The sequence below is a fragment of the Echinops telfairi genome, unplaced genomic scaffold, assembly GCF_000313985.2.
Source record: "Echinops telfairi isolate 266 unplaced genomic scaffold, ASM31398v2 ScPeMD7_7420;HRSCAF=8458, whole genome shotgun sequence".
In the NCBI taxonomy this organism is placed as follows: Eukaryota; Metazoa; Chordata; class Mammalia; order Afrosoricida; family Tenrecidae; genus Echinops; species Echinops telfairi.
In genome coordinates, this window is record NW_022111320.1 from 44,255,750 (window position 1) to 44,274,868 (window position 19,119).

The following is a 19,119-nucleotide window of genomic DNA, read 5'->3' on the forward strand; positions in this document are numbered from 1 at the left end:
AAAAAACACATCCCACAGCAATTATAACAATAAACTGCCCTGGATAAAAGCAGGGACATGTAGACTGGGTTAATAATAACAACAGCTATAAATCCCTTTAAGAGCCACATCTGAAACTAAAGGAAACTGCTTAAAGAGGGGGCAAAGATGTTTGAGGTGAACAGAGAAAAATAAGGGTACGTTTGTTGATATCAGACCCTGGATTTCCAAGTAAAAAACATTAAAACATTCTAAGTTATTTATGTTGAGAAAAGATAAAGTACATAATTAAGACCTCGTATAGCACTAGTATATATAGAATGAAACTAGTAGGACTATGCTTTGTCTAATATTTCTTGGAAGCAATCTGGGATTATGAATCAGTAGCTCTAAAACTGCTTCCTTCTAGGGATCAGTGTGAGGTGTGCATTAGAATTTAAGCACAAAGGTGTGCAGCTCAGAACTAGTACCGGAAGCATCCAAGAATATAGAAAGGTTATATGAATTGTGGCATGTTAAGTTCAACAGTATATTGCCTTTAAGAATTATATATGAAAAGAAGTTAATGACAAAGAAAAGCATTTCTGGTAAGAAAAAGTTCATGCGCTAGTACTGTAGTTCATGAACTCAACTATGTAAAGATACACACAGAAAAAAAAGACAAGATGTGAATATGCTGTGATATTTATTACAATTAGGGAGTAGTATTGGCGACGTGATTCTTTTTTTGTCCCTTGATTTCCACTACTGTATATACTCGAGTATAAGCTGGCCCAATTATCAGCCGAGGCACCTAATTTTACCACAAAAACTGCATAAAAATGTGCTGAAAAACTCGGCTTATACACGAGTATATATGGTAATTTAAAAAAATTTTTTATAACAAGTTGTTTTAGAAACTTCAGTTTGAAAGATAAAATGAACCATGGAGCTGATTCTAAAGTCTGATGTAAACTCCAAATTGTTTATTTAAATTTCTCTCAGTACTTTATTAATTTCTGAATCATTCAAACACAATATACAGATGTTCTTTTTGTGCTATAGCTGATTGTTATTGTTTTCAATAGGGCTTTGCAATTTGCTGATGTAATTGTGTTATTTGGGGCAAGATTAAATTGGATTTTGCACTTTGGACTGCCTCCACGATACCGACCAGATGTGAAGTTTATCCAGGTAACTCGGAAGAGAGATTTAAATCAGAGCTACCTGTAATTCACACTTCTTCCTCTCACCCATTGCCACTTCTTTCTGTTTGACTTAAAAAGAACCATCTCTCTTTTTACAAAAGTAGAATTTTATGAACTGCCTAAAATAGGTGCCAAATAAGCTGCTTTTCCAAGTCTAAGAAACACCGGTGCCAGCTTACTTCTGCCTAGAAAACTTCTCAAGATCAACTTTTGACAGCTTGAACGACAAGCAAATCTGTCTCTTCTTCTAAACCAGAGCGACGAGGCAGTGGGATCAGCCCGAGTCCTGGCAGCCGTGTGTGTGTGTGTGTGTGTGTGTGTGTGTGTGTGTGTGTGTCAGAGTAGAACTGTGCTGCCCTGTGGAGATTTCTGGAGCTGATTTTTTTAGTGGCTCTCTGGACTTTCTTCCTGGAGTGGACTTGAACCTTTTCATTGATGGCCCTACGTGTTCATTGTCTGTCCCCAGCGAAGTTGCCTCTCTTTTCCATCCTAAGGGACATGAAATGTACTGTCGACACAGCATGAAACCTATTGGGCCTTTGCAAATGGGCCCGTTTCATTTTATATTTGATGAGCCCACTACCGTTGGTATCTTCTCCTTGACGACCTTTTACTTTTTAAGAACTCAACCTCTAAGGGTCTTTTTTCTCACCTGGGGCTAATGCAACTGAGACCCACAAACAAGCACAGCCACAGGGTGTACCTGGAAGGTGCCACCACCCCCTAAGTACAGAGTCCACTCCGTCTCCTGGGAGCAGCTAAGTGACTAATTCCGAAGGAGGAACCCATTCTCACTTGCACAGACTGCTTTCAGCCTTCCAGCCGTGGAGCTTCTGGCCAGCCTCCGAGAAGTGAGCGAGCTCTCTGTAGGAGCGTTCCACAGTGTGCTCCCGGTCAGCAGCGTCAGCATCACCTGGTAGCTATTAGGTTGCCGATTTCAAGAGCCACCCCAGACACACGGAATCAGAAACTCTGAGGGGTACTCTGGGGTGCACGCTTTGCTTTCACAAGGCCACCAGGTGACGCTGATATGCGCTCGAGATTGAGAACCCCTTGCTCTCGATAGGAGTTCCAAATGTAATTAAGTAGAACTTAGAACTCCATTATTGCTTAGATATAAAGCTATAATGGATCAGGTCAAGCACACCAAAATTCTACGAGTAGATTTTAAGGTGAAGAAGAATGAGGTTTTCTATGCTAGCTATGATACCCACATAGTTGTGCAGATGTTTACTTTTATTAAAGGATTTCTTGATGATCAGAATTTCTTTATCACGGGTTATGTAGGCAGTTACTGTATCCCACCTTAACTGACTTCTTAAGGATTGGTCAGAAGAAATGTGGCTTTTCCTTCAGCCTCGCCTCTCTTTCAGGTTGATATCTGTGCTGAGGAGCTGGGGAACAATGTAAGGCCTGCTGTCACTTTGCTCGGAGATTTAAATGCTGTCACTGGACAGGTGAGCACATGGGCGGGATGGAGCTTTCTATGGACTCGGGTTTTTTTTATTATCAAAAAATAATTTTATTGGGGCTCTTACAGCCATTATAACAATCAAAATATCAATTGTATCAAGTATATTTGTACATATGTTGCCATCATTATTTTCTAAACGTTTACTTTCTATTTGAGCCCTTGGTATCAGCTCCTCTTTTTTTCCCCCCTCATGACCCCTTGATAAATTATAAATTATTATTATTTTCATATCTTACACCGACCACTGTCTCCCTCCCCCCACAGTTTCTGTTTTTCGCCCCCACCCCTGGGGGTGGGAGGTAATGTGTCGATCATTGCAGTTGTTTCCCCCTTCCTTCCCTCCTCTCCCCAGCTCCACCCTACCCTCCCGGTATCACTACTTCCATTCCTGTTCCTGGACTCCATGTGTCATGGGGTCCTATCTGTACCTGTGTACATACTCCAGTCTAGGCAGAACTGAAAGTCAGGACTGGGGTCATGATAGTGGGGGTTGAGGAAGCCTCAAGGAACCAGAGGAATAGTGTGTGTTTCATCAGTGCTATACTGCATCCTGGTTGATTCATCCCTTCCTTGTGACCTCTCTCTGTGAGGGGATGTCCCATTGTGTGGACCAGTCTTTACAGAATCATTCTCATGATAGTACTGCCCTCATTCATTGGTGACAGGACTGTTAATGCCTATTTTAAACAAAATGGCAGCTGGAAAACGATTCCTTTTTTTCTTTTTCTTTTAAAAATCATTTTATTGGGGGCTCATACAACTCTTATCACAATCCATACATACGTCCATTGTGTCAAGCACATTTGTACATTTGTTGCCATCATCATTCTCAAAACATGTGCTTTCTACTTGAGCCCTTGGTATCAGCTCCTCATTTGGAAAACGATTCTTATATGTAACTTTTGAACTCGGTGATTATGACCCCTCCACATGGACAATTTTTATATCATTAAAGTCATACAGAAGACAAAACTTTAATTTACTAAACAAGATCTGGTTATCTTAAAACAGACAATACAGCTTCCAAAGGGACAAATGGTGTAGATACTGTGAAACTCTAATACTTCTTCCGGCAAGAAAGAGCTTTTGGAGACTGTAATCAGAGACTTGTCCAGTTCTGATTGTTTATCATAATTTAAAGTTTACTTATGCATAATTTACACATTTCATTGTACTCGGAACTATACTGTGATCACAGCCACTGCTTGATTGAGACTGATACGAGTTCGTGTTAAGATGATCACACTATAGTTGTAAGCAATTCCAGCTTCTAGATGAAAACCCCGGAGCACGGGTTCTGTTCCAGGAACCTGGGGCTGTTGGCCTGCTTACAAGGAAGGGCTCTCTAGAAGGGGTGCATTTCCTTCTCGTGCCCAAGACTGAGGAGAACGCGGGAGCCCCCCTGTGAGGTGTAGTTCTGTCCTGTGCAAACCCCAGCAGGTAGCAGAACCCTGCTCTGATTCAGGCAGAAGCCTCCCACCTCCCTCTTTGTCTCCTGTCAGCCCTTTGCTGCCTAGGGAGCAAGCGCGCTGCGCTGTGATGTGAGGGCTACGATCAAAGAGCAGTCCCGTCTTCTTTACGACGCTTCTCGGTGTTAATGTGATTCAAGTTTGTCTTGAAAAACGTAGGGAAATGTGTGTTGTTGTTTAGCTTCTAGAAGAATTCGAAAAGACCACGTGGCAGTATCCTCCAGAGAGCGCGTGGTGGAAGAGCCTGAGGGAGAAGATGAAGAGCAATGCGGCCAAGGCCCAGGTACTGCGGGCGGGCAGCGGGCGGGCTGCCACGGCTCGCAAGGATGCGCGAGAGTCACGGTTTCACGAACGCTGGGAACCTCAGGGCTCATGAGAAAATGAGGCAAAAACACAATTCTCACAAACACAAAAATGAGATGATGTTGCGTGTCACCAAGTTGTAGTTAAAAAATGCATATATAACACAAAAGGCAGACTTTTGTTAAGCGTATTCATAGGTAAATAGTCCATTTGTTTGTGAGATTTTTTCACTGTTCTATGCAATCTACCCACCGTGGTTCAGATTTTATGTAGTTTAACCAAAAAGCACGCCTTTGCTTTCGACCTATTGCTTGGTGCTGACAGAATCTTGATAAGCCAGTACAAGTGGCGCTGGAACAAATTCAAAACAAGCATTGTGGCACCACCAACTGAACATGTCTGATGTTGGAATCTTAGTGAGTGACAGTTTCTCCGTTTCCATGAGGCACCCCAGCTCTGTGTCTTGAATGGTATCATTATCAGTCTCCTGTCTTCCTGAAGAAGCACCTTAACTGCGGTTGAAAGGACCTGGCCTCTGGTTCAGGGATGTCAGAGGCCTGCTCATCTATCTTGGATCTAGTCTCAGACCAAAGTAGCACTGGGAGAGGGCCGTGGGACGTGACGGTAGCAGTCCAGTGGGCATATGATATAGGGTGAGGAAAGGCATTCCGTTGATTATTTTCCCCTCTATTTAGGGATTCCCTCAAATAGTGTTGAGGGGGCTTAAAAGGTTCGTGGAAAAATTGCATTTGTGAAGTTCCTTTGGTCACGTTTCCTGTACCCTCCAGTGTGTGAGAGGTGGGAAGAAGTAGGTTTTCAGATGGTTTCCTAAAATCCTAACCTTTCAACTTTGCGCTTAGGGACACATCTGAAATGCAGGATTCTAGAATAAGAGTTTCGCTCTGTATGAAGCAGCGTTTTCCTAAGAGTGCACACATAAGATGGAGTGGTTGTTTTACCCGGTTCCCAGCTGTCTCTACTAAAGGGGTCTTCCTTTTTCTTGGGACTGTACTCAGGGGCATGAGCTTCTCAGAACATCCAGTAGTCATTTGACAGTCACCGGGAGCTCCTCACTTGTAATTGCTGCCCAGAGGTTTGCCAGGTAGGCTTGATGATAGCTCATCGGTGTTGTTTATTTCCATTGTATTCCAATCTGTTCTCTCCTACTGTTTTAGGAATTAGCGTCCAGCATGTCCCTACCTATGAATTACTACACAGTTTTCCACCACGTTCAAGAACAACTCCCTCGAGATTGCTTTGTGGTGAGCGAAGGAGCCAACACCATGGACATTGGACGCACTGTGCTTCAGAACTACTTCCCCCGTCACAGGCAAGCCTTCCAAACAAGTGCTCTTCCTACTCAAGTCAAGAGTGCTGGTATGAACGTTCATCACGCAGGTGAACGAGCTGTTGGAGAATGCTCTGTCCCTGGTCTGTAAGGACACCGTTGATCAATGGATTCTAAGATAAATGGTTATTTTTATGCTTGATCTATCCTGGGGCTCTCGTGACCAGCAATGTTTTGAGGGTCCGTCCTCAGTCTGCTAAGCAGTCACAACGTCATTGCCCTCTCTGCTTGCCCTGGCTGCAGCCGTTGCTCGCGTCACATCCTGAGAATTTCCTATCAGAGAAAGAGAATGGCTTAGTGTTCACTTTCCCATGAACCGTGTGAACGCAGCCAGAAGGCTCGCTCACACCCCACCCTCTGGAACGTGCCCCCAAAGTTTCACTTCCCTTTCTTTTCCCGATAGGCTCGATGCTGGCACTTTTGGAACAATGGGCGTCGGCTTGGGATTTGCCATTGCAGCTGCTATCGTGGCTAAAGATAGAAACCCGGGGCAGCGCGTCATCTGTGTGGAAGGCGACAGTGCATTTGGCTTTTCTGGCATGGAGGTGGAAACCATCTGCAGGTAACACAGCATCTTGACTCAGCATTTTCCAAAACGTGGAAAACAACATCTAAGGATGCAGACAGCTCACTCACCTAACAACGGCTTAGCAAGCGCTCCCCATGTGCCAGACACGGTGCCCCATCCTGAAGCTACAAACGTTTATAACCCAGGGGCTTTCTCTTCAAGGGCAGCGTGTCCTGGGCCTCTTCTGAGGTCAGCTGGACTGAATGTGTAGACGGGCTCTATGAGGGCAGACCCGAGTAATTTGGTTGAGTCTCTGAACCAAGCATTGTTTCCTTTCCCACCCTTACAGCGGTCATTAGGACACATGAGATCACTCAGGTAAAGGGAAGTACTCAGTGGATATGAGCCGGGGGCTTCCCAGAGAAACTTTGCAGTTGTAGAGGCCTCTCTCAAAGTATGGGAAAATTTCTCCCATCTGTATTTAACTATAGTGAAACCATTCCACTCTCAATTAAGCTTTTGTGAATCATGATTTAGGGCTTTTGAAACTTTGGCGCATGAAACTTTCAAGCTAGAGGGGAATGTGTGTGCTTACAGCAGCGCGTCTGTACTGACAGCTCGGGGCACCCAGGGGCCAGGAGATGGTTTGTGAAGAAGCTGGTCTTGTACAGATGATTAATTCTCTTAGCCCAGAGAATACAGAGTTACCCAAATCCAGGACTTGAAATCAGTTTGAAGCCCTGCCCAAATCCTGTCATTGAACATGCTGCCATTGAGTTTGCTTTTTACCAGTGGGCCTCAGAACTATGCCTGTAGAAAATAAAACGTGTTCTTTTTTTCAATCATTAGTAAAATTTAATCACACCTTTTGGGGTATTAACTGCTCTGTTTATAGCACACTGTTAAATACTATATTTTTTCCTAATTAGTTCATTGAATGATTTTCTAATTACACGTAAAGTGGTTTGAGGGCAGGGAATGTTTGATGATCTCACTGCATCAGGCATATGCTGGCGGGCTGAGCAAAGCCAGTATATGAAAAGATGCTTTGTGACCAGGTTCTGAGGTGGTGTTCAGGGTGGTGAATAGGGAAGGGGCATTCTTAGTCCCATCTAGTTCAGTGGAAACCAAGACTCAGAGAAGCTCAAGGCTTGCTGTAGATAGTGATGAAACAGACAAAAATTCAAATCTGCCAACCCCAATCTCCTGTTCTTTCTACCACTTCATGATGTTTCTGTTAGTGGTTTGATATTCTTTATTAAAACAATAAATGCCCCCCCATCTGAACTGTGATGCTACCAAAAAGCATACTGGAAGAGGTGCCCTCTTTTAAGTTAAATTTAAGTTAGAATTTCACTCCAAATTCAATTGCGTTGGAACTTAGAATGGTCTTTGTACTCAATTGTAGGCACAGTCTACCCATCATACTCTTGGTGGTGAATAATAATGGAATTTACCAAGGGGTTGATCCTGGCACTTGGAAGGAGATGTTAAATTTTGGAGACGCTGCTGCTACGTGAGTAACAGAACAGTGTAGATGCATACTCTCTGGTTTAAATCTTTCGTTAAAGTGCTGCTATACAGTTCTGGATGTGTTTATGTGATGCGAACATTGTTTGGTTCACTTGTCATCCTTCCAAACGGCAGGGACCATGTGTACATGATCCCTCTTTGCCCAGCTGTCCTTGATTGGAGCATCGGTGCTTGCTCTGGTGATTACCTGGTGCCACTGAAGATTCAGGTGAATGGGCTGATGTCTAAGCCTGTGAACTAGGGGGCTTATCACAAAATGCTCCCACTACCAGGAACTGTTCCATATCTAATGCATTGAGTCAATATGGTTATTTGCAGGTTATTTATAATCCAAAGATCTTCCTCTCTCATATCATTCATCTAAACCTTGAACATCTGATAACAGAGCCAAGCCAAGACAGTGTTAGGGCTACTCATGGGATTGAGGCGTATGTGAATGGATGTTAGCCTGGGAGTGGGTGGGTGGGGAACAGGTATGTTTGCTTCTGCCTCACTGCCTTCATTCCCAAACTATAGAGAATTGACTGAGTGAGCTAGGTTAGGAGTCTTCGTGGCACAGTTAGCAGTTCAAAACTACCGGCTACCCTGTGGGAGAAAGATGAGGCTTTCTGCACCCAGAAAGAATTATAGTCTGGGAAGCCCACAGAAGCAGTTGATCCCATCCTATAGTTGGGTTTTATTGTTTTTCTAGAACCATTCCACTTTTATTCATCATCTGCACTGTCTAGTGAAGTGGTCACTAAAACCCCAAATCAGAAGCCGTTGATAATGAGGAGGAGCCCAGTTTCCAGAGCAGACCTGCACTTTGTAGGTTTTCACTGGCTGTAATCTCGTGGAAGCAAACCTCCCGGCCTTTCTAACTCACTGCTGCTAGATAAATTCAGGCTGCCAACTTTGAGTTAGTAGGTGAGCATTTCCTGCGTTTAACTTGCCACGTTTCAAATATTCAGTAGCAATTGGTGCCCAGTGGCCACCTTATAATGTAGCTATAAAACCACTTCCATCATTGCAGAAAGTTCTGGAGAGTGAGAGTAGTAGATAGAATTTAAAAGTATGTGGAAACCTAGAAGTAAATCCACTCACTGAGGGCAGCTGATATCCAATAAGGGGTTAAAGCCACTCAACAGAAAAGAAATAATCTTTTTAACAAGTGGTAGTGGCACCACACCAGGGCAAAATGCGAAGGGCGTGCAACAGAGCAACAAGGTGAGCCAAGCAATGAAGACCCCAGGGAATTCCAAAAATAGTCTTTGGAGCCAGGGCATGGCATCTCATCAGACTCACCAGAAAAGACTCCTAAAGGTCAAAAAACAGACCTTGAGCTATTTATAGGCTTTTCTTTTTTTCTGTCCTTGGTTTTGTTGTTGTTTTGTTTTGCACTGTCTTGTTTTTGTGCTTGTTATTGTCGCTGCATGTCATCAACAATCTGAAGGAGAAAACAACGGGACTGAAGGTTCCAGGGAGATACGGGAGAGGGGGAGGTATGGAAAGGAAGGAGGTGTTAACAAACCCAGGATACAAGGGAAAAACAAGTGACCTAAAATTGATGGCGAGGGGGCGTAAGATGCCTGGTAGGGCTTGATCCAAGGACAATGTAATCTAGAGGAATTACTGAAACCCAAATGAAGGCCAAACATGATAGTGGGACAAGGGGAAAGTAAAAGGAAATAGAGGGAAGAACTAGGAGGCAAAGGGCATTTATAGAGGTCTAAATACAGGCATCTACATATGTAAAAATATTTATATATGACAATGGGGAAATAGATCTATGTACATATATTTATAGATTTAATATTAAGATAGCAGATGGACATTGGGCCTCTACTCAAGTACTCCCTCAATGCAAAAATACTTTGTTCTAATAATCTGGCATTCCATGATGCTCACCTTCCCAACAAGATCACTGAAGACAAAATGGGTACATAATCAAATGTGGTGAAGAAAGCTGATGGTGCCCAGCTATCAAAAGATATAGCTTCTGGGGTCTTAAAGGCTTGAAGGTAAATAAGCAGCCATCTAGTTCAGAAGCAACAAAGCCCACATGGAAGAAACACACCAGCCTGTGTGATCACAGGTGTCGAAGGTAATCAGGTATCAGGCATCAAAGAACAAAAAAATCATATTGTGAATGAGGGGGAGTGCGGAGTAGAGACCCAAAGCCCATCTGTAAACAATTGGACATCCCCTTACAGAAGGTTCACAGGGAAAAGCCAGTCAGGGTGCAGTATAACACTGTTGAAACATACCACTCTACTCTAGTTCTTTAATGGTTCCTCTCTCCTACTATCATGACCCCAATTCTACCTTACACATCCAGCTAGACCAGAGCATGTACACGGGTATAGATAAGAGCTGGAAATGCAGGGAATCCAGGACAGATAAACCCCTCAGGACCTATATTGAGAGTAACCATACCAGGAGAGTAAGGGGAAAGTGGGGGGAAAAAGGGGGAACTGATCACAATGATCTATATATAACCCCCTTCCAGGGGGATGGCAAAAGTGGATGAAGGGAGACATCAGTCAGTGTAAGACATGAAAAAATAATTTATAAATTCTCAAGGGTTCATAAGGGAGGGAAGGGAGGGGGGAAATAAAGAGCTGACACCAAGGGCTCAAGTAGAAAGAAAATGTTTTGAAAATGATGTTGACAACAAATGTACAAATGTGCTTGACACAATGGATGGATTGTGATAAGAGTTGTATGAGCCCCCAATAAAAGGATTAAAAGAAACAAACAAGTGGTAGTGGCGAAAGTGGATATCTTCTTGCATAACATGGCATGGTGGGATTGTAAATTGGAGCAACCAATATGGAAAATAGCTTCCTAAAAAAACTAGAATAGAAATACCTTATGATTTAATAATTCTACTCCTTCATCTATGCTCTAGAGATCTAATAGCAGTGTCACAAATAGACACGTGTGCCCATATGTTATTACAACCTTATTTATTATCCACAATAGCAAAAAGATGAGGTAACCTGAGAGCCTGTCAGCAGGTGAAGTACACAGATTGCAGTACACAGACCACAGTAGATGTAAGCTGCTAAGTAACAATGTTGAGTTCATGAAGCATGATGTGGATTAAACATGCTGAGTAAAATAAATCAACCACAAAAGGACACATGTAATCTTTTTAACCTTTTATTTAGGTGAAAGTCCAAAGAGCAAATTGCTTTTTCATTCAAAAAGTCAGATGCATGTTCTGCTGTGACATTGATGGACATCCTCACAATATAGCATTGCTTAATCCTAACTCATGTATTCCATTTTATTTCTTTCTCTAGTTGATTTTTCTGGGTTCTAAAATCCATTGTATTCACTACACAGAAACTCACAGAAAAAAAATGACAGGCTTTATTAAGGAAGTTAACAAGTTGTAATGCCAGTGAGAAATACTCAGGGTAGTTGTTTGCCAGGGTAAGCAAAGTTTCAGGTCTGCTACTAATTGCCCAAAGGAGCGTAAGTCTCAACCCACAGGCATTTGGCTCCAGCTCCACGGGTCAGCAAACCCAGCTCCCTGAATTCAGTGCCCAGAGGCACCCACTCCAGTAAGCCTCAGCCCGAAGGCACTCAGCTCCACTTCTGGGGGTCAACAAGCCCACATTTCCAATTAAATGCCCAGAGGTAATGCCAGTCAACATCTACCCTAAAGCAAGGAGGAGAGAGAAGGAAGGGGATGGGGTGAGGTGGTGGAGCGGGGAAGTGAGATCACTGGAAACTGAACACCCACCAGAATGGAAATCAGGAGAACGTGGACACGCTGTGGAAAATGTCACCCATGTCACACCACACAGTAGGCATGGGAATTGTTAACATGGGAACCAGACTTGATTTGTTGACTCCCCCCAAACAGTAAACTATTTATTACTAATAAAGTAGTTTTCTCTTGGTACCCACAGGGGATTGGTTCCAGGACCCTCATGAACAATAAAATCCAAAGGTGATGAGGTCCTAATACAAAATGGTATAGTATTTACGTATAACTATTTTGTTTCTTAGTGTTCTGCTCTTGATCAGCAGTTTGTTGGATCTGCAGGTATGAAGGCCAAGTGTACGGAGGGGCCGCGGACTGTGGGGAGTTCAGGGTACTGCACCCTAGTCTGTGTGTTGGAAACGCTGGCGTGTCTCACCTGAGCGCGTCTGATTTCACAGACTATCTCAGAGGATGGCTGAGCTTCACTGACTGCTGAACTTCTTTTGTCAGGACCCCTCCCATGTGCCTTCTGCCAAACGCCCACTATGAGCAGGTCATGACTGCATTTGGGGGCAAAGGGTATTTTGTACAAACACCAGCGGAACTCCAAGACTCCCTGCGGCAGAGTCTGGCAGAGACGACTAAACCCTCCCTCATCAACATCATGATTGAGCCACAAGCCACACGAAAGGACCAGGTATGTGCAGTTGCTAAATTGAGAGGAAATAAAGCATCTGCCGAGCAAAAGGAGTACAAAGAGTATGTGCCAAACCGAGTATCCTCGGGACTAACAGGGTTCGTTCTGAATCAGCTCTGCGTCTGGAAATGTGTTTGTCTGTTCCCTGGAGGTTTGCTGAGGTTCGCCTTGGGTGCTGAGAACAGCCTGGTGAGCAAAACCAGGCCCAGTCCTTGCCCTCTGGGAGTTTACAGTTCCAGCAGGAGAGACCGAATGTATCACGAGAGGGTGATAGGATGGACAGGGTGAAGGAAAGGAGCCTAGTCTTAATTTAACAAACAGCATAGGGAAGGCTTCTCAGGAAGTGCTGCTTAAACCCAAAGGATGGGGAGGAATGCCTGTGGACAAGCCTTGAGGGAAGAACTGTGCCCAGACGCTGGCAGGACCCCTGAGAATGGAACAGAAGGCCAGAGTGGCTGGAAGACTGTGGAGGGAGTGTGGTGGGAGATGAGACAGGAGAGGGAAGGGCGCTCACTGAGAGACCTTCTGAGCAGTCGATAGCTAGTGGGTGGCTTGGAATCATGTAAGAAGGATGGGGCAGTGTGAGAATGGGGAGATGATAATAGATTTGCAGTTTGAAAAGCCTCCTCTGGTTCAATGAGAGAAGACGGCTTACACTTCAGTGACTGGGCTTTTGCACAAGTTCAGACAAGAGATGCCAGCGACTTGGCTTCAGTGAGAGCGGTGCAATCGAGTGGATAAACCGATGAGATAGAAGACGAGGACCAGATTTTGATGAGAGCCCATGTGGTGGAGGTCCCCCAAACCACAGCAGATGTGATGACTTGCTAGTATAGCCATGGCTGTGATTTATTACACAAAAAGATACAAAGAAAGGGCAAAGGCACCGGATGCAGTGTTGGGGAGACACCGGGCACAAGCTTCCAGAGGCTTCCTGGTGAAACCACTATCCTACAGGCTTGATTTCTCCAGATGTTAAGACGTGAAATTCCACTGAGAGACTAATAGTCCAGGTTGACTAGAGAAACAAATTCAGAGACACTCCTGTGTATAAGAAAGCACTTTATATCCAAGAGTAATTGTATATCAAGAAAGTATCCCAGCCCAGTCCAGATCCATATAGCCCATAAGTCTGATACTAGTCCATAAATCTCTCTTTAGACTCCTGCAGCACATGCAATGATGCAAAATGCCGAAAGATCACAGGCCAGTGGGTGCAACCTCTGAGCATCCAGTGGCTGTAGAAACATCTCCAGGTGTGATCATGGCAGGAAGGGGAAGCAGAGAGAGTGTGGCCCTCCTCCAGGGAGAGAGAGGATGTGCCCAGAATCCTCATGACAAGGTCCCACTCACCAGGAGGCATCATCAGGCTGTGACCTGATTGACAGGCTAACCTCCACCCCTTCACTCTGTTTGTCAAGTTGATGTGAAATTATGTAACTACCGCAGAGACTCTGCCCAGGATTTGAAAGCAGGTGTTCCACTTAGCTACATTGCTCGTACACACAGTAGCGAATCAAACCACTGTTAGAGGATGAGGGAAGCTTCCCCTAAGCTCAAATTCCCAGGTACCATCCAACGGCCAGTCTTGTCAGCAGGCCACCCAAAGGCAAGCGGTCCGACTGGCAGTGTTAGCTCCGTTCTGTAAGATGGGAAGTGGTTGAGGGAGGGCTTCAGGTGTCTCTCTGAGAGTCTGGCTCATGCAAATAACTCCGAGGTGACAGCCTTTCCTGGAAGTGGGCCGAGTTCGAGAGAGAAACTCACGAGTCGGATCTCGGATCTATGTACTGGGTTGGTTGACATGTCTTGGAAGCATTCAAATAAGAGATGCTTGCTGAGGTGATTGGTCTGAGCCTGGATCTCAGAGAAAGCTGGTGAGCGGGAGGTGCCAATGGGAGACCCCTCTATCTAGATACTGAGTGAGCCTATGGATTGTTTGCTGGGAGAGCAGAGTAGGGAACCGAGGCCTGCGCCCAGAGGAAGCAGCTGCCATATGGTCAGGAGACAGCAGGCTGGGAAGGCACAGCCAAAGCAGGATAGACATGCCCTAGACATGCCCCACTCTGGAGGCCTCGCACGCGGCACAGGGGCGACTGTGGAAGTCCTGTCTCGGAGGCAACAGTTATAAAAAATGGTTGTTTGCATCTTGTCTGGCTTTGTCTTCCTCCGTGTTTAACCCACGGGTGTCCTTTTTGGTTTTAAAATAGGGATTATTTCTCTCCTCCTCCTTTGCCTGTGTATGTATGTATGTATGTATGTATCTATCTATCTATATATCTATTTATCGACTGATTGATCTGTTTATTTATGAACAATGCAGGGAACAAATGGGTTGACAGGGGTAATCAGAATACGAATTAACTGATAAACTATATTAATACATAGGGAATGCCACTGACGTTCTGCCAGAGGCTTGGTCATTTCCCTCCGAGCAGAGAGAAGAGAGCGTGTTGGTGAGGAATGTGGGTGCAGGAGCCCAGGCCCTGGTGCGGGCAGGCAGCATCAGCAGGGACTCCTGCAAGGGCAGCAGCAGGCAGGCAGGGCTTATGCCTTCCAGGGTCTACCTGCTTCTGGAGCTGTATTGTTTGCCTTTTTGGGAAAAAGTTCTATTTGTGGAATTGATTTCTAACCAACAGATCACTCAGTAGATAGGTTTTCAATTTTATTAATTTATCCCTCTCCATCCCAGGACGCCTTCCTCCTGGCACAGGGCTTCAGAGTGCAGGGAACCGAGCCTCCCTAGCACGGCCTATGCCCAACTCTGAGCAAATACAAGTGAGGCCCGTGCTCGTCCCAGAAGAGCCCACCTTCCCTCTGCTAGGGCTTTCACCTTCCTAAGGATCCAAACTCCAAGTTCTAGATGAACTCATTGCCATCGAGTCAGTGCTGACCCATAGCAACCTCCTGTGGGTTTCCAAGACTGTAACTATTTACAGGAATAGAAAGCCCGATCTTTCTCCCGCAGAGCTGCTGGTGGTTTAGAACTGCCAACCATACAGATTGCAGCCCAACGCTTAACCATGATACCACCAGGGCTCCACTGGATAGAGAAATATAATTGCTCATCCTTTTCTGGGTAATTTTGGGAGGATTATACTTTTATTTCTGGTATGTGCCATTTCAGCATTCTTTAGTGTCACTTCTCTGGGATTCCACATATAGCAGCAATGCCCAGCTGCTGGCTTTTCATCGTCTGCCCTCTGCCATTCATCCCTGATCCACTGGTCCACAGTGTGGGTTACCTGCTCCCGCTGTAACCTGGGCCCTATCTGAGTCTCTGGGCACCCGGGTTCCACTTCGGGTGCTGGTGGTGTTCGTCTGGGCGGGGGTATCTGTGCGTCTCTTTCTGCCCAAGCCCCTTTGACTTGCTGCCCCACCCTCTTTGGGTCTTCCTTTGGGGGTACTTCTGGTTCTTTCTGATGTGTGTGTGTGTGTGTGTGTGTGTGTGTGTGTGTGTGTGTGTGTGTCCTGGTTACTACTAATCAGTGAGGTCCCTGAAAGTCATTTGAGTTTGCTGTCTAGGACAAGAGAGGAAGGTTCACTGTGACTTGGTGGCTGAGTGGTCCACATAGTTAAGGTCTCAACTATGCCTCCAAAGGTTGGTTGGTGGTTTCAGTGGACCTAGAGGCACCTGGAAGGTCGCAGCCTTGAAAAGCTGAGGGAGGACAGCAGTTCCCTCTGACACACTGTGTGTGTGTGGGGGGGGGCATGTCTGACCACCGATGGCAGTGAATAATCAAACCTAAGCGTGACAAAGACAATTCCAGGTATCTGTCTGTTGTACAGAGACTTACCGTATATATTTGTGTACAAGTCGACTTTTTTAGCACATTTTAATGCAGCTTTTGTGGTAAAATTAGGTGCCTCGGCTGATATTTGGGCCGGCTTATACTCGAGTATGTATGGTACTATGAGGCAGAAGCCACGCCACAGCAACTATTTTTCTTCTCCCAAAGACAGACTTCATTTTATACCAGTGTGACCAGGATGAGAGTGTTAAAGCAAGCAAAACAGTGACAGCATAGACTGAGACATTTCCCATTTGGTTCACTGACTAAATGCTTGTCTTACCTTTTTTGTTTTAGGACTTTCACTGGCTGACCCGCTCTAATCTGTGAATCAAAGTACCAGGGGGAGTCTTGAGAAGTTCTCTCTTTCCTGCAAGATGGGATTTATTCTACAGCAAAATGACTGTCAGAGTAAAGTTGTACAAAGGGAAAAAATCTCTAGATAACACTTTTATAGCAAAAGAATTAATTTTAAAGAGCAGGGTAGCCAGTAATCTATTACCAAAACAAACATTTGAAGATGAAAAATCAGGAATCTTATTAAGCAACACTATAGTATTGAGCTTACTATGCAGTTTACACGTTGCTATTCTTTGACATGAATCCGTTCTTAAAGTTATAGATCTTTTAAAAACATCTTCCAAAGGAAAAAGCCCCAAGAATTGTCCAGTGGCACTGTTCAGTGAGTTTGGGTGCACGAACTCTTTCTACTTCATATTTTATCTGTTGGCCACTTGGTGCTACAGCCTGTGAAGAATTAAACGGGGCTCCTTCTACATTTCATGAGACTTTTGTGTCTTTTCTGGAAAGACTTTACCGCATCAAAGGAGAAAACACACTACACCCAAGCTATTAAGGTAGAGCATATGCGGGTTAACAACCTTAGTTGATGCATACTTTGTCCAACCGCATTGAGATACAACGAATAGCCTAAATGCATTAAGAACTCTTTATAAATAAGAAAACTATTAATTTACCATCAGAAAATAGGCAAAGGTTATGCACATGCATGTGTAATTCATATCAAAATATAAACCATCAATAAAAAATGGATGGGAATACCTAAGTAATACTGAGAAATCAGTTGTTGCCTATTCACTTGCAGAGAGCTTTTAAAATGGTAATTCTCAGCACTGGTGAGAGGATGGTGAGATGAGGACTTTTGAAGTTAAAACTAGCACCCCATTTTTGAAGAACAATTCTAGTATTGCTCGTATTGAAAATATTTAGATATAAAGCCACTCAGCCTAGCTTTCTTTGGGAGCAACCTTGGTGTTTAATCATAGGTTGTCGGCTACATAAATCCTGGGCTGTCATGCAGAGCAGGGTGTGCGAACCTTGTCACACCTCCTCTCACTTCACAGGGCCATCAGCATCAGCCCCAGGCTGGCTCCTGGGAGGTGCAGGTCACACTTAACCTCCACCCTCCAACCTTTGCACCAATCCTGACATCAACCGTCCCTTGTGTAGCACGCTACCTCTCTGCTGGCTTCAGTAATATGTCACATGGCCACATGGAACTCACAGACCACAGTCATAGTTTATTATGGGGCTGGTATTAGGTAAGCAATATGTTACAATCCAGGATCAGGAATGACTCGGGAGACAGTCCTTTGGTCAGGACAGCTTTATGGCCATGTCTGCAAGCAGGCCTTGCTCTTGTCTCCTCGGTCCTGCTTAGGGGATGCTACAGCCCTTTCTTTGACTCCTCTGAGGGCACTTCGCTGTTTTGCTGTGCAGTCAGCACACCCACCGTAGCTGCCTTGTTCCGTTGGAGGAACTATGCATTCCTCCAGAATGTGTATCAACCTGGCTGGGCCGTGATTCTTAGTGGTTTGGTAGTTACAAGATGATATAATTACTCTCCATGGTGTTACCTGATGTTAACCAATGTTAGCTGTTATCTAATGTTATCTGATGTTGTAAGGGGATTAGAGTGGAATACAACACCCTCCCTCAGAACACAGTGCTGATACAATGTAAGATGAGTCTCCCCAGGGGTGAGCTATAATACCTTTTATAGTACAAGAGATAAAAGAAACCAGCAGAGAAAGAGGGACCGTCCTACTGCCATCAAAAAGGACCCAGGAATGGAGTGTGTCCTTGGACCCAAGGTCACCGTGCTGAGAACTTTCCAGACCCAGAGAAACATTAATGCCAACACAGATGGAGATCTCTAAGGAACATCAAACCACAGATACTGAAGGGAGACGGGGGCCTTCCTCCGGAGATAATAGAGAAAGCCTTCCCCTACAGCTGTCATTCTGAGGTCGCACTTCTAGCCTCCGAAACTGTGAGAAAATAAACACTGATTACGTAGACCGTCCACTTGTGTTATTTTTGTTACAGAAGTACTAGGGAACCAAGCCACCATGTGTCTCAGTGCTGCTGTGCATCTCCCACTGCCTTCACGATTGCAGCTCTCATGGTCTCCTGGGTTTAGGAGGTTCTCAGCATAGGAACCCAGGGCCAAAAGATGAATTCTACTCCTGGCTCCTCTTGATGGTAGTGAGAGCTTTGCCTCTAGAATTGGCTCTCTGTAAGCCTGATGGGATGGAAAAACCTGATCAATTCCTTTGTTAGGGTTCCATACACCTTATTTGCATGCTGCCACCCCCAAAAGGGTTCGTGAACCTTAATTGCATTATTAGCCCATTTTCCAATCCTCTTGGGCCACAAGTACCCTTATTTGCATAGTTCCACTCAATATTATTTTATGATAGGCAAGACCATGAATGACTATAAGAGCCCTATTAATTCCCTGTATTGCAGTCAACCTCATAAATTAAACACTATTGAAAACTAATTTGGGTGACTACGCACAATGTGATATTACATAAACAGATCCAGTTTGGTCATGAATTATATAATCATAACATACACTTGAAACGGCTATTTTGTTATATGTAATTTTTCTCCTCTTACACTTAGAAAAAATTCATGTCGTTTGCAGACTGATATTATCCTATAATAACATTAAAAATAAATGTAGAGCCACCATGGTCACAGAATCGGAGTCGCTTCCTGACTCATACGGAATCTGCCTCAAGCCCAGGACTTGGATGGATTTAATTGTTTGCCCACTCTGGCCCCGGTGGAGGCCAAGCTGGTGTGGAATTCCCTGTCCTCCATTGAC

The 19,119-nt window shown here is 44.6% G+C and overlaps 1 protein-coding gene across 1 annotated transcript in view; it reads left to right on the forward strand.

Moving 5' to 3' along the window:
- Nucleotides 1–18,309, forward strand: part of HACL1 (2-hydroxyacyl-CoA lyase 1) — a 55,252-nt gene extending 36,943 nt beyond the window's left edge. The window contains exons 10-17 of the mRNA XM_004704009.2: nt 1,047–1,152; nt 2,540–2,623; nt 4,291–4,392; nt 5,588–5,742; nt 6,164–6,322; nt 7,677–7,784; nt 12,009–12,195; nt 16,281–18,309. Of these exons, the coding sequence (XP_004704066.1) occupies nt 1,047–1,152; nt 2,540–2,623; nt 4,291–4,392; nt 5,588–5,742; nt 6,164–6,322; nt 7,677–7,784; nt 12,009–12,195; nt 16,281–16,313 (934 nt within the window). The 3' untranslated portion in view covers nt 16,314–18,309. The remainder of the gene's footprint in view (nt 1–1,046; nt 1,153–2,539; nt 2,624–4,290; nt 4,393–5,587; nt 5,743–6,163; nt 6,323–7,676; nt 7,785–12,008; nt 12,196–16,280) is intronic.
- Nucleotides 18,310–19,119: the final 810 nt, after the last annotated feature.